A 15,459-nucleotide genomic window follows, 5' to 3' on the forward strand; every position below is an offset into this window, starting at 1 on the left:
GTATGTGCAAATGTGGTAAGACCGAAAACTTGATTGATGTATTGATTGTCATTTTACATTAATTGGTTTTGAAATTGTATATATACATGAAACTTGTACCTCAATGTGTGCAAAGTACTATTCTAGATATTTAAAGATGTGCAAAGAATATGAACCATGTGTTGAAATTGCCTAAATTTTACGTCAAGAGTTAAAACTGAGATTGTCATGCTAATATGTGAAATCTTATTTATGCTTACAACTTGAATTGCTTTTGTATGTACCCATGATCATAAATTGCAAGGTTGACATTGAAAGTGGAAATGATGTGATAATTGTGGCCCTAAGCGCCAATGAATTGATATGATATATGTGAAATAAAGATTCAAATGAGATGATTAATAAGAAAGGAACAACGCCTAGGTAAGGCGGCCTAGCCGATCGGGCCGTGATTGGACGTCATGCCGCACACATGGTGGTAATGTGCTGATATTGAATTCCGGAAAAGGGAAATAAGATGGTGATTGAGGTATATGTCTCAAATGAGGCAACCTAGCCGATCAGGTCGTGATCGGACTCCGCTCAAGATAGCGGTGGTATTGAGAACAATGATGAACATATGAAATGCCCCAAACTAAAGTTATGGAAATCATGTGAAAGTTGTAAGATTCTTTATTTGATGATGTGGTGTTTGGTTAAAGCTTTGATTGTCTCTTGTAATTCCCTTGAATTCTTGTATGATAGTTCTTTCTAATAAGATGGTGTTTAGGTATACATACTAGTACTATTCCATGGTACTAACGTCCTTTTTGTCGGGGGCGCTACATTTTTAAATGAATGTAGGTAGCTCTATTGCGGATAATGCCGATCGCGCGTAGCGGAGTACCTTCTTCTCAAAGTCTTGGTGATCCCCTTTCTCCTTCAAGGGGTTATATTGTACATCTTTTGTTATAGATATCTACTTTTAAGGTATAGCCGGGGCCTTGTTGTTGGCGTTGTTATAATTGTCTTTTGTATTCTTAGAGGCTCCGTAGACGTTTGTGTGGGTTATGTATGGGTATTGAATGGGTCTATGAACTATGTTGTAAATCTAAACTCTTGTTTCTCTAGATTGTAATTGTATGAGATCTTGGAAACTTTACTACGGTTTAAGGTTGTGATATAAAATGAACTAAAAATGTTGAATATACAATCTTTCCTATTGTCTAAGTAAACAAAAACATGGTTCCCTTAATCATATTGAGTTGGATAGAAAGTTTTAAAAAGGCTTACTCAGTTGAGATCACTCGATTAAACGCCGGTCGCGCCTTCCGAGATTGGGGCGTGACAAAACGCTAGCTAAATTTCACTGTTCTCTTCTTTTGCAATGACTAATTGAACCTTTCTTACTTTATATCAACTATGTAATAAAGACAATTAAACATTTAAAATAATTTTTACTAAATATTGTACCAAAATAAAAATCCATTATTTTCCTCTCTTCATTTTCTATCAGTCAAATGATCCCAAAGAAATCCCTTTTGCCATTTTAGGAAGAAAAGATTGGACTGATAAAGTAATGGGCTTGGGCCGCTCTTTTTTTAAGTTAATGGGCCTAAGTGGATCATATGAACGTGAAGTAATGATTTTCAGTTTTTCATATTCGGTGCCAAACCCACTATTTCTTCTCATACAATCATATGTCATAATTAGTAATTATGGTAACTATAGTATAATTTTTCAAACTCTAGTTTGACACAGATTTCCTCTACAATTGATGTATTCACCTAACTCATTTTCTAAATCAAGAGCAAAAAGTTTTTGGGCGAAACTAATTTTATTCGCTAGCCGAAAATTATATCAAATATGTATATACTATACCCATATACAAAAAAAATAATACTTTATCCGCTATTATTTTTTAAAACGGTTAAAAATATACGTTTCTCAAAATTTTTAATATTTATATTTGCCAACTCATTGTAATTATCAAGCTCTTAAAATGGAAGAACTCTCTGTATTTACTTGTTATTGTTTTCGTGTCGGCTTTCTGATTGTAGTACCTAGTGTATTTAATTTTGTATTTTTGCTTCGGTTTTCTAATTGATATGCTTGTTGTTGTTGCCCTTCCTTTTACCTATATTAAGCCGAGGGTTTTCCGGAAATAGCATTCGTGCTTGAAAAACGACCTCATCGCTCCTTTTAATGGACATTCTTAGTCGTTTTCCGAGGGTTAACACCCAATAGATGAGATCGTGAACTCTTTCAGACCCTTAGTTTCACTTGGTTGGGGCAAAGTTTCAGCCTGTCTTCCACCGAATATAAAAATGACACCGAATATAAAAACCCTTAGAGCTGCCTAACCTGCTGACATCCCGACAATCTTGAAGGTAGGGGTAAGCTCTGCGTACACACTATCCTTCCCAGACCTTACTTGTGGGATTACACTAGGTTTATTGTTGTTGTTGTCTCTGTAATAAATCCAAAATCCAGACTATAATCCAACAATTTTCTTTCAATTTAACAGTTCAACTACTGGTCCCATATTTCATAACTACAATTGTAAAATGAGTTAAGAAATACAGTAGAAGAATTAATATGTGAATGAGAAGGTATTCCAACTCAACTATAAATATTGTAATATGAAGCAAGCTCATCACACAAACAAGCAAGCAGCAAATAAGCAGCAATTTTTGAACTCAAGAGCTTGATTGTATGAAATGAAAATCGAATATCATGTGGACCTTTAAGAATTGCTTTGAAGACGAGTCTTGATCCACGATTCCAAGTTCTTCAACTCCTCGTTGTTTATCGAATGAGCAAGACCAGGGTAAGCCTAACGAATATGGCAGACAATGGCTTATTGGTGATGCATTCATGAAAGATAAACGAAACGATCTGAGAGACATGAGTAATTACCTTGAATTCGCAAGTCATACCAGCTCGCTCCAGGAAAGGTGGTCCTGCTTGTCCGGCTTCAAACAGTACTGTCCTATCAGCGATACCATGAGACCACAAAATAGGAGTCTGTTCAAAGTGTTTTGGTGTTAGATGCTATAACAACATGGAAACTAATCAAGAAACACATATCAAATGGTAAGAAGGCAGTTATGATGTGTGGATTAGGTGCATGTCGGGAGTTTGGACCCTCTGGTAATTAAGTGGAGAATTGTTGAGGGGCAAACCAAATTATCCACCGAGTTTCGAATTGTGCACCAGCAGGCCCTCGAGAATTTCTCGATTAATTTAATAAAAAAAAAAGGGTTCTCGAGATAACATATCTTCCAATCATCAACAACAACAACACAGTAAAATCTCACTAGTGTGGTCTGGGGAGGATAGTGTGTACGCAGACCTTACCCTTACCCCGAGGGAGTAGAGAGGCTGTTTCCGGAAGACCAATCATCAACATCAACATCATTATTCAAATTACAAATGGCCAAATACTCTTTGACGAACATCTCCATACAGGGCGGAGGCACTATTTTATATATCTAGGTAGAAATGAGGAACAAGTGCTAAATTCGTTCAATGGTGCTGTATCATATTGTCATATATACATCCTAAGTATTGGAACAGTTAGCAGATCGGGGATCATATAATAAAGTCTTATGTAACCGATGCCCTTAGCACAAACTTAAGACTCCCTCCACATAAGAAAGCAACCAACTTTACGACAAGAATAACATTTTCTACTTCAAAACAAAATTTTAGAAAATTATAAGTAGAAGTTAGTATCAGACAATTACCTTTTTAGCTTCAGGAGTTTGTTTCTCTAATATAGAAGAATTAAAGGGGACCCATCCGCTAAATACGGCACCTCCTCCTAGAGTTTTTGGGTACAGAAGAACACTTGCTAATGTTAACGCACCTACAAAATCAAGTATAAGTTGAAAGTTCAGTGTATTTAATAGCAGTACAAAAACTTGCCAGGAAGAGAGAGAGAGATAGAGAGAGACCTCCTTGACTAAATCCACATATGAAAACATTATTAGGATTAGTGCCAGCATCGATCTCTTTATCAATCATTGCATGAACATTCTTAACCGCTTTGAGCAGACCACTCTCATCGTTTGGCGAACTCTGGTACATGGTATTAAACATTAACTTATATGGAAACAATATCAATAAACGTAAGTACAACCATGTCTTTGTTTCTGAAGCCAATGCTCAGACAACATTAACATAAGAATTTTGATGGAGACTATTACTGGCATATATCATACTCACTCCGTTTCAATTTATGTGAACGTATTTCCTTTTTAGTCCGTGCCAAAAAGAATGACCCCTTTCCTTATTTGGAAACAATTTACCTTTACAGAATGATTTATAGCCACACAAAATATATGTGCCTCATTTTACACCATAAGATCAAAAGTCTTCTCTCTTTTCTTAAACTTCGTGCCCAGTCAAATGGGTTCACATAAATTGAAACGGAGGGAGTAGTATTTGATGACATAATGGGGTCCCAGATAAGACCAGTGTTATCAAAGGCGCGCTTAAGCCTGAAGCGAGGCTCAAAACATATTGACCGCTTCGCCTCGCTTAACGGGCGCTTCAGTGTTGTCATCAAGGCTCTAAGGAATACGTTTCCTTGCTAACGAGCGTAATCCGGAAGATGCGACACTAAATAGTTGGTATTTCACTTTATCGTAAATTTTCTTCAATTTCTTTGTTCATATATTTGGTATTCATGCTTATAGATATTAGTCTTGGACTACACATACATATTTGTAATTTTTCTCCATTTGCGCCTTTCTTCATTAAAACCCACGCTTTATTTGCGCTTTGCGCTTAAAGCCCCAACATACCTCAGAGCGTTTTTGCGCTTTTCGCCTTTGATAACACTGGATAAGACATGTTATTGTTGATTTCCTTATTTTCTATAAGTCAAGTGGAAAAAGTTCGCCTTAGATAAAATTCTATCCTATATTTCTCAGTATCATCCTTGCAGATAATGCATAATGGCATGAGTATAAGGAGAATTTGAGAAAAGAAAAAGTGAAAGGAGATACGAGGAATGAAAGGGGTGGAAGAGAAAAACTTACAGCAGTCACTGGTATTTCATGAATGTCAAACCACGATGGCATAACAGCACCATCTACAGTAAAGTAAGACACGAAATAGTTTAAACTGTAGATATAATAAGTATCACCAATATTAGAGTGAAAAAGCTGGCAATGTTACCATAATATTTATTTGAAATGAATGTTACCATAATAATATTTACAAATAACACAATCACTATTCCGTTGGAATTTGTTATATCGCGAGATGATAATAAATGGACAAGGTCAAATATCTAGCAAAAGCAATTTCCAGTGAAGGACTAACAATCATACTGTCACTTTAGTAGGAAAACAATTGGAAGACTACAACATCTTACAGACACGTTAGTGTATCAACCCTGCTCAAACATTATTGTCCTTAATGGAGAATCTACATATTCTCTCATGGAAATGAAAGCTCCGGTAGAAAACCAAGCAAGACTGGCATCATAGTATTTCAGCAAACAAGATGGCGTTAAAAATCTAGTGTTCTTCTTACAAACTTCCTTTGTACCATTTTCAGATACAATAATATGATACATCATAAAGTTTATGGAGAATGCTCTTTGACGTTGTTGGCCAATTGCACCTAAATCACCGCCAAGCTAATCTTATCATTAAGAAGCTGTTTTTCACATCCTGAAATGTAATTATGCACTAATCAGGCTGAAACTAGCCTGAGTTGCTTCATTATCTTCCAATATGTCCAGAATGAGATGCAAGATTATCTACGCTAGTAGTTAGACACATCCTTCAGGGAGAAAATTGCTTATATTTATCAATTTGCCTTTGTTGTTGACTAACTGTCATTATACAGAAGGCTATTCCAAGCAGTATTTCGCAAGTCTTGAGTGTTCATCTTAGTCATCTAAGAGCTAAAGCTGCTCATCTTTGCCTATAATGGCAAGCATTAACTATCAAAAAGAAAAGTCAAAACAACCAAAAATAAAGGAACTTGATAAAGCTTCTATTTAAGATGGTTCATTAACAAAGAGGAACTACACTACAACGGTTAAATCCCTACCCAGAGGGCTAACTTTCCCTCTACGCTACCAATTCTCCTCCTTTCTACTGAATTGAATGAAAAACCATAGGAAAAGGAAAGAACTAACGTATGTTTCCTAGAAATTCATTGGGTTGGTTTCTCAGAACTTCTCCATTAACACATTGTTAGAGGAACAACAAAACTACATGTTTTGCTATGTTACACTTTACTATTCAATTTTTTTTCTTTCTTTTTAATTTTTGAATCACAACTACTGACATAATACTGAAGCAGAAACTGCATCCCTAAATTGAAATTACTCTAGTCTAGACAATTTCTCTCATCTCCTCGAACTGCAAATTATCTTATAAGGACCAGACATATATCCATTCACACCTTGAAAATGAGCTGAATTTTGATTAACCAGCCGATGAAAGTGGACCTAGTCTACATTGCAAGTAATCCCATCCGCTAGACCCAAAAGGCAATCACAATAAGAACAACAACTATGCCTCAATCTGTTTGGACCTGAACGATTCCATTTTTTTTTTTACCAAAACAAAGACTCGTGTTATAAAGACTATCATATCAATAGTGACCATACATGATACAGGTGATTTGCCAACTACAAACCCCATCAAGCGGTAGGTCAAAACCTAAATATCTATCCAATTCGCTTATACCATTTGACCATAGAACGACAATTCCACCAGAACCAATAGAAACAGTTACAACACAACACTACCAAATCAAAGACATAGTGCAATACAGATCATAATTAATAAACTGTGACAAGAGTGCTCTCACTGTGTGTCGGGGGGGGGGGGGAACGTAGTGAACAGTGATCTAAATGACAATATCTTTATCTACTACACTGATCACGGTGGTCCTGGCCTTATTGGTTCGTCTAATGCAATGTTGATTATTATACTTTAGTTTCACCTTAATTACCATTATATATTTCTTAAGAATACTGATTATAATATAAATATCTATATATTTTCATTCTCTTGTTATATTCCTAGGTATGCCTGATGGAGATTTTATCTATGCCAACGATCTGAACAACGTCATTTGACCCAAAAATTAAATCTTTATTCGATTTCAGTATATAATTTGACCCAAAAGTGCCATTTCCATTGTCAAGATATAGAAGAATAGAAACAAATACAACACATAACAATACCATACCACAGGGTATGCCAAAAATGGAATCTTTATGCAATCCCAATACACCATTTGACCCAAAAATGCCAATTCCACAGTGAACACATAGAACCAATAGAAACAAATACAATACACAACCAATAACAAACCCCACTAAGGAGTAAGCTAAAAATGGAATCTTTATGCAATCCAAATACAACATTTGACCCAAAATTGCAAATTTCACAGTGATCACACAGAACAGAACCAATAGAAACAAATGCAATACACTACCAATAACACCATACAAACCCCATCAAAGAGTAGGCCAAAAATGGAATGTTTAGGCAATCCGAATGCACCATTTAACCCAAAAATACCATTTCCATGGTGATCACAGCAAAACCAAAAGAAAGAAAAACAATACAAAACCAGTAATACCATACAAAACCCACTACAGGGTAAGCCAAAAATGGAATCTTTATGCAATTCATACCATTTGACTCAAAAATGCCAATTTCACAGTGATCATACAGAATACAAACAAAAACAATCACAAACCCCACCACGGAGTAGACTAAAAACTGAATCTTTATGCAATTCTAATATACCATTTGACCCAAAAATGCCAATTTCACAGTGACCATACAAAATACAAACAAAAACAATACACAACCAATAACAAACCCCACCAAGGAGTAGGCTAAAAACTGAATCTTTATGCAATCAAAATACACCATTTGACCCAAAAATGCCAATTTCACAGTGATCACATCATAACCAAAAGAAACAAAAACAATACAAAACCAGTAATACCATACAAACCCCACTACAGGGTGAGCCAAAAATGGAATCTTTATGCAATTGTAATACTACCATTTGACCCAAAAATGCCAATTTCACAGTGATCATACAGAATACAAACACAAACAATCACAAACCCCACCACGGAGTAGGCTAAAATGGAATCTTTATGCAATTCTAATATACCATTTGACCCAAAAATGCCAATTTCGCAGTGATCATACAGAATACAAACAAAAACAATACACAACCAATAACAAACCCCACCAAGGAGTAGGCTAAAAATTGAATCTTTATGCAATCAAAATACAGCATTTGACCCAAAAACACCAATTCCACAGTGATCACACCATAACCAAATCCAAAAGAAACAACAACAACCCACTATTACAAGTACAAGCAAAATTATAACTTACGGTTGCAGGTAACTGGGTTAGAAGGAGCAGAAGGGAAAGACCATTTTGTGTTCTTGAATTGAGGAGAAGTGAACAATGTCTTTATTGGTTCATTAGCTGGGCCAGAATCACCCAACCCATGTAGCCAAACAATAAAACTTCTAGAAGCCATGGGATTGGATTTAGTGGAAGATGGGTTTGTTGTTGTTGGCTGAGAGAGTAGCACAACGAAAATGGTGAAACCAAAGGTGATTACAAGGACTAGCAAGGGTTTTAGTAATGGAAAAATGAATTTCATCTTTGGTCTTCCATATTATTTGGTTAGTCTTGTGCTTTTTTAGTCCTCGAGTTTGGTGGAGAATTTAATTTTTCTCCTTGCTTTAATAGCAGTAACCATTCTTTTATTCTAGAAAATTAAACAAAGTGTATTAATACTTTCGTCCCGATTTATGTGGCATCAATTCTACTTTTTGAGAGTTAATATTTTTAATGTTAAATATGATTTCAAATATAAAATTTATGATTTTTTAAAATAAAATTTATATAATTAAGAAGTATATAAAAAATATTATAAGACATAATAATTAATAATTTAAAAGACATATGAAAAATCACGTTCAAAGAATAAGTCATTTGACTTTGAATATTAAAAGTGCCCATAAATTAGGACACATAGAGTAATTTTAAAGAAAAGAATTTTTTTTCCCCATGAAAGAATAGAATTAGAGTAGAGAAAGATTTATTAAGTCATACTCAATATTTATCCTAAAACATCTAAATTAACAAGTCCAAATTTTAATATTTATTGTCCATGATTCAGTGACATACATTGACCACAGAATAGTGAATCATATAAAATAAAAATAAAAAAAGGCAGTCTGGTACACTAAATTCCGTTTATACTGTAAGCACTATTTATCTGCATTTCTATAAGATGTTACTTTTACGGTTCGAACTCGTGACCTTCTAGTCATATGACGGCAGTAACTTTCTAGTTACGCCAAGACTCCCTTCAAAATAATGAATCATATAAACACATGAAAAAAAAATATCACTCAATACATATGAATATTCATTCATTTATGAGCCATGAGATACATGAGCATCTAAGCTAGCGTTTGGCCATAAATTCCCAAATTTATTTTGAAAATCTGATCTGGGTGAAGTTTGGTTTGAAGATGAAAATATGTTTGGACATAAGTTTTCAAAATATATTTCACTTTTTTTAAAAAAAAAAAATATGAAACATGACTTATACACACAAGTTCTAAAAACTATCACAAATACCCAACAATACCTTTATCAACAACATTTATTATATTATCGCAAATCATAGTCCTGAACATAAATAAATTTGGAACAAAATTATCATTTTTATGATGAACTACATAATACACTATCAGATGACCGATAAGACAAAGTAGCAATGTTACAAAATAATAAATGGTGGGCTCTTTTATAAAATACAAAAGTTTGAGATAATTTTTAAAAAATGTAATAGTGATATTTTGGGCCAAAATAAGCTCTTGAGCTGGGATTTAGGTTTTGGGTTTTGGTTTCTGGGAATTTGTCAAAATATTGATAAAATCAATGGCCAAACATGTATTTGTCAAAAAAACTTTAAATATATTTTGACAAAATCTATGATCAAACGGGTCCTAAAATTATTTAATTTGCAATATTTCCTTCAGAAACTCTCCAATCAAAATATTTTTCTGCATTTGCCATTGAATATAAAGTGGCCACCAAAAGTTATAGCCAAACAGGCAAGCACGTTATAGCAATACATTTCCAAATATTCCAACCAAAAACCCTATAATTAATTATGACTATCCTATAGTATAGATCCACCAAACAACACTACAATACTTTGGCCGATACATTAATTCACTACCCCATTAGAAGAAAAAAAAATATTTAAGTTATATACACTAATAATATTAGTTTATACAATTTAAATTGTTATAATAAATTATTATTTTATCCTTTAAGGTATGACATCAAATTTAATAAGAAAACTTACATGTTATAAGTAGTCTATATTGCTCGGATTCTTCGATAATATTATTAGATACGTGTTAGATCTCAAAAAATAGGACAATACATTTTTTGAAATATTCGATACGTATGTGACAACATTTTGAAAAGTTCATCCAATATTGTCAAAGTAACACAATGATATATAAATTTCTTACACATAATATAACAAAAAACAAAAAGAAGGTGGGACTATCTCAAACCATTTAATATTAATAGTGTCCTTAATGTTAATGTCAAACTATATTCTAGGAATTTATTAAATTAATGAATTGACAATTCTTTTGGTGTGAAATTCAAAAATAGCCAGATTTATAAGTGGTCATTCAAAAATAGCCACAATTTTAAAAGTAATCGAAATTTAGTTACTTTTCATGTAAAGATAAATATGAACAAAAATACTGTTCAAAATACGGAAAAATACTCCAGTCTAATATACTAGAGTTTCAATATAATATACCGATCCAGCATAATATACTGGAGTTTGGAGCACCTGTGCTCCAGTCTCCAATATATTATACTGGAGCCAGCAAAGTATACTGGTCCAGGATAATATGTTGGAAGTTCATACACAGGTGCACTGAACTCCAGTATATTATGCTGGACCGATCTCGGTTGCAGCAAAATAGTGATTATTTTTCATTGACTTGATAAATGTTGGCTATTTTTTAACGATCAGTCCGAAAACTGGTTAGATGATGCTATTTTAACATTCTTTTGATAACCAAAAAAAGTCAATAAAACACTACAGTAATAATAATCCGACAGATATTATTATACAGAGAATAGTCAGAAGCAGCATCTCTCCCTTTTATGGCGACTTCAAAATTCCAGGCTCTATGGAATCACCCTGCTGGTCCAAAGACCAGTGAGTTTTTCTTTCCTTTTCTAGGTTTTTTTTTTTTTTTTTTTTTTGCATTTCTTGAATTTTATAACTTTGCTTAGATTTAGATCTTTCTTTTTTACCGATTTGATATGCAAATTTATCATCGCATCTTGAAACTGATTGAGTTAATGATTCTTCTGGAAAATCCCATATTGCATCTGGGTGTGTCTTACTTTGATTTTTTATTTTAAATTTTTTTTGGCTGTCTGCCTATTTATTTATTTGAAGAGGGGAACAAAAATGACAAGAAAAGATTTTTTTTTTTAAAAGATTTTTAGGTTTTATATTGTACTGTCGTTAGATTATACTTAACAGAAGTAGAAATTGCGATACTAAAAAGTGGGAAAAGAAAAGGAAAAATAGACAGCTGAAAACGGAAATAATGAAAATTAGGTCATTTCAGTTTTATATTATATGTTTAGTATTGGAATGAAATGAGCCCGAGTACAGCGAAATTTTTGTGAAAGATTCATAATTTACCTCAACTAGTTTAAGATTGAGGTATAGTTGTTTGATTGATGGATAACGTAATGCATTTGTTGCTGCAAATTAGAATGAAGGAATTAATACATAATGTGAAGTATGTTTCATTCACAGTAGGTGCAGGGAGATATACTCCACTGTTATGTAACCTTTCGATTAAAAAAAAAAGGTCTTGGCTAGTCTGTTTGGCTTGGTCAACAACAACAAACCCAATGTAATCCCACTAGTGGGGTCTGGGGAGGGTAGAATATACGCAGACTTTATCCTGAAGAAGGTAGCCTCAGGCTGTTTCCAGAAGACCCTCGGCTTAAGAAAGATAGAGAGGAAGGAGTCTGGTTGGCTTGGTCATTGCAAAAATTCTCGGGCAGTTAGATAGCAATTATGCTTACAAGTAGAAACGAGACAGTAAAGAAAACCGATGTTATGCTTATTTAACAAGAGAGAAAGAGAGAGGGAAAAGAACCTTGGTTATCTTTTGATAAGAACCTGAGAAATTGATGCTTTTGAAAGGCTGTTTCTCCTGAAGAAAGGAAAGCATTCGGAGGAAAAAATGAAGAAGATTGCTCCTAGAGCTATTCTCACACTCTACTTCTGTAGATAACATAGACAATGTCTAACCGTACTCTTTTCTTTACTCGTATATCTTCTCGAGTCTCGCAAGCTTGGACTAGTACAGCTGTGGCTCTCTTTTTTTTTTTTTTTTTGGTTAAATCAATAGTCATTTGTAGCTTATGTTAGAAAAGAAAGTAAGCTGGGATTTTCATCAAGAATCAGAAAGAAAATAAGCTGATATCTGTGATGTCTGTATGATCAGAGAATGCACTTGAAAAAAGTAGGAAAACATTTTCTTTAAAAACTATGGACTGCGGACATGTAAAATTAAATGTCTATGCATTCTTAAGAAGTGCAGCTGCCCAAGCGCCCTAGCCACTCTTGAAACGTTTCGTTTGTCGTTAATCGACTTATGCATAGGTTGACGAATTCTTTCTTCAAAATTTTCTGACTCTACAATGTATGGATGTTTTCCTATGATGGATGGACGTTGGAAATCATTTAAATGCTTGGCTCAAGTTGTTCAAATTTTGTTCCTTGAGCTTTCTCTACTGCCATGCAAATTGCAAAGTGTGTACAGACTTACTTTTTTCCTTGTTTATATATAGCAGCTGAAGTTGGTATGCTTGTGTTTTTCAATTTTCTTTGTTTGCCGATTCATTCACTCGTTGTGCTCTTCTAGTTCATTTCTGGGCACCAACCTTCAAGTGGGGCATCAGTATAGCAAATATCGCTGACTTTGCTAAGCCTCCTGAAAAGATTTCATTACCCCAGCAAATAGGTTTGTCTCATGTCTTTTATTATTTTCTCCTTCTCCCAATCATTTGTATTTTTTACTGTGATTAGCTCCGGATATTCCCTCTTTCTCTTTGTCTCTTGATCTATCATGAATCCAGATGTCAATATGCATAATTGGTCTTTCTCGTCAAACTTAAACTTTTCATTATATGCTATATTCCATTAGTTAGATAGGTTAGGCTTTTGTGTTTCTGTTTGGTTTTATTTATAAGAAAAGCTGTTTTGGTTATTGCAGCTGTTACAGCTACTGGACTTATCTGGTCTCGCTATAGTTTGGTAATTACTCCGGTAAGTTCAATATTACTCTGGATGTTAGAGTATGATGGACAGACAAATAAATCCTTTCTATTTCTTCAGCTGAATTTTCTATAACGGTTTTAGTACATAATTGTAGACTAAAGTATATCCTTTTCACATTCATTGCAAGTTCTTACATTGTTAAAATCCATTATCACCAGACCTAACACTTTACTCTAGGGCTTTACCTTACAAAGGAGAATAAATAAATAGTCAAACTCATGATAGGCGAGAAATTACACGCACATGGTTTAGCGGTTTGCTGTGCTCTGTGATCTTATTCTTCTCCAAGACCCGATGCTTCATCTGCTTCTTTAGTTTAGTAGGACTTCTTTCACGCAATCAATTGTAGGGTATCATCACTAATTACGTCATAGAAATGTAAGTTACACTATTTAACTGGTTGCTATAGCATAGTTCCATGGCATTGTCCTTTGCCAGATTTATCTTTTCAATAGCATTCCCTGTTAACAACAACAACAACAACAACAACAACAACAACAACAAACCCAGTGAAATCTCACGAGTGGGGTATGGGGAGGGTAATGTGTATGCAGACCTTACCTCAACCTTATGAAGGTGGAGAGGCTATTTCCAACATACGCTTGGCTCAAAAACAGTTAAAGGAAGCAACAACCCTAATAGCATTCCATGTTAGTATTATTTGGATTTAGGACATATAGCCGTTTGAAGAGCGGCATTAAAGTTTTAAGAATGTTAAAGCCACTTTGATGCAATTTTTCCTTTAACTTGGACATCTTTTTCTTTCATTAGCTTCTTGATTTTCTGATGTCGTCCTCTCTTTATCTTGTGATCGATAATTCTAAATTGCAGAAAAACTGGAACCTCTTCAGTGTAAATGTGGCAATGGCTGGAACAGGCATATATCAACTTTCGCGAAAAGTTCGGTGAGTCATTCTGTCTCTTGTAAAGCTTAGTGTTTGAATTATTTTCAAATGGTTTAAACCAGGGGCGGATCTACAGTCTAAAAAATGGTTCACGTGAACCCGTGGTCCTCGGGTTAAAGTATAGATATGATGTACATAATTTGGGATGTACATAATTTGGCAAAAATAGATATATACATTTGATGGAACCCATGGTCAAAAGAGATGAAGTGGTGCACTGGTTTTGGTCTCTTATTTCCAATAGCCTTAAGGTCAGGGGATCGAATTCCCTACTAACATTTTTTTTAAAGTAATTGTGAACCCATTCTCCAAAAATCCTAGATGGGGCCCTGAAGAAAGGGAATCCGATGATATTATATCGAAAATTTCTATAGCTTTGGTTTTTCGTTTGATTAGCTTCTTTTTGTAGATAATTTGTAGATAACATCATCATTTTTCGGTGAAGCTATAACTAACTTTTCGCTTGTCTCGGTTCAGGCATGATTATTTTAACGAGGAGGAGCAACCTGTGGTAGCTAAAGAAGGATGATGAAATTGTTATTAGTCAGGATTATTGAATTCCTGAGCTTTGAATACAATTTGATGTTTAGTCCTTTTTCTCTATACTTGCTTCTGATATACTTACCACTGTTCATGTGGTGATTTGATAAGTGATTGGGTGCATAATCACAGTTGATAATCTGAAATTTCTTTGTAGATTATGGGAAGAAAGAATGGCATCATGTTTTTAGACTTCTGTTTTTAGTAAGTAGAAGGGGGAGCCTTGACGTAACCGGTAAAGTTGTTGTCATGTGATCAGGAGTTCATAGGTTCAATCCGTGGAAATAGCCTTTTGCAGAAATGCAGGGTAAGGCTGTGTACAATAGACCCTTGTGGTCCGGCCCTTCCTCGAACCCCGCTCATATCTGGAGCTTAGTGCACCAGGGTGCCCTTTTGTTTTTAGTAAGTAGAGAAAGCAAGAGATAGAAAAGTTAGTTTATGAAATGAAAAAATAACTAACTTTTTGCTTGTCTCGGACAATGTCAATCAATCAACTCTTCAGTGTCAAACTACTTGAGCTTGAGTATATAAATCTTTTACATATTCATTCTGGACGAGCAATGCTGCATATATTGGAGGTAGAAAGCCCACGGGCCGTGAACTACTTTTTCTAGAGAAGAAG

The 15,459-nt window shown here is 34.5% G+C and overlaps 2 protein-coding genes across 2 annotated transcripts; one reads left to right on the plus strand and one right to left on the minus strand.

The window, feature by feature from the left end:
* Nucleotides 1-2,455: 2,455 nt before the first annotated feature.
* LOC107803259 (putative carboxylesterase SOBER1-like) lies at nucleotides 2,456-8,700 on the minus strand. Its single transcript, XM_016626940.2, has 6 exons — nucleotides 8,358-8,700; nucleotides 5,007-5,059; nucleotides 3,918-4,041; nucleotides 3,708-3,829; nucleotides 2,878-2,985; nucleotides 2,456-2,794 (listed from the first exon to the last, which is right to left on the minus strand). The coding sequence occupies exons 1-6, from the start codon at nucleotides 8,632-8,634 to the stop codon at nucleotides 2,705-2,707; spliced, it is 774 nt and encodes a 257-aa protein (XP_016482426.1). The 5' UTR covers nucleotides 8,635-8,700; the 3' UTR covers nucleotides 2,456-2,704.
* A 2,382-nt stretch (nucleotides 8,701-11,082) lies between these two features.
* On the plus strand, nucleotides 11,083-14,990 carry LOC107803258 (mitochondrial pyruvate carrier 4-like). The gene is made up of 5 exons (XM_016626939.2): nucleotides 11,083-11,241; nucleotides 12,977-13,075; nucleotides 13,328-13,380; nucleotides 14,224-14,297; nucleotides 14,775-14,990. Exons 1-5 carry the CDS (start codon nucleotides 11,187-11,189, stop codon nucleotides 14,824-14,826), a joined length of 333 nt encoding a protein of 110 aa, XP_016482425.1. The 5' UTR covers nucleotides 11,083-11,186; the 3' UTR covers nucleotides 14,827-14,990.
* Nucleotides 14,991-15,459: the final 469 nt, after the last annotated feature.

This window comes from Nicotiana tabacum, chromosome 13 (assembly GCF_000715075.1).
Source record: "Nicotiana tabacum cultivar K326 chromosome 13, ASM71507v2, whole genome shotgun sequence".
NCBI classification, from domain to species: Eukaryota; Viridiplantae; Streptophyta; class Magnoliopsida; order Solanales; family Solanaceae; genus Nicotiana; species Nicotiana tabacum.

Coding starts and splice junctions, on each gene's coding strand:
- LOC107803259 (XM_016626940.2), bottom strand. CDS start 8,634: ATGAAATTCATTTTTCCATTACTAAAACCCTTGCTAGTCCTTGTAATC. Junction 3,830..3,917: donor ATGTGGATTTAGTCAAGGAG/GTCTCTCTCTAT, acceptor TTGATTTTGTAG/GTGCGTTAACATTAGCAAGT. Junction 2,986..3,707: donor AAACTCCTGAAGCTAAAAAG/GTAATTGTCTGA, acceptor CACTTTGAACAG/ACTCCTATTTTGTGGTCTCA.
- LOC107803258 (XM_016626939.2), top strand. CDS start 11,187: ATGGCGACTTCAAAATTCCAGGCTCTATGGAATCACCCTGCTGGTCCA. Junction 13,076..13,327: donor TTCATTACCCCAGCAAATAG/GTTTGTCTCATG, acceptor TGGTTATTGCAG/CTGTTACAGCTACTGGACTT. Junction 13,381..14,223: donor ATAGTTTGGTAATTACTCCG/GTAAGTTCAATA, acceptor TCTAAATTGCAG/AAAAACTGGAACCTCTTCAG.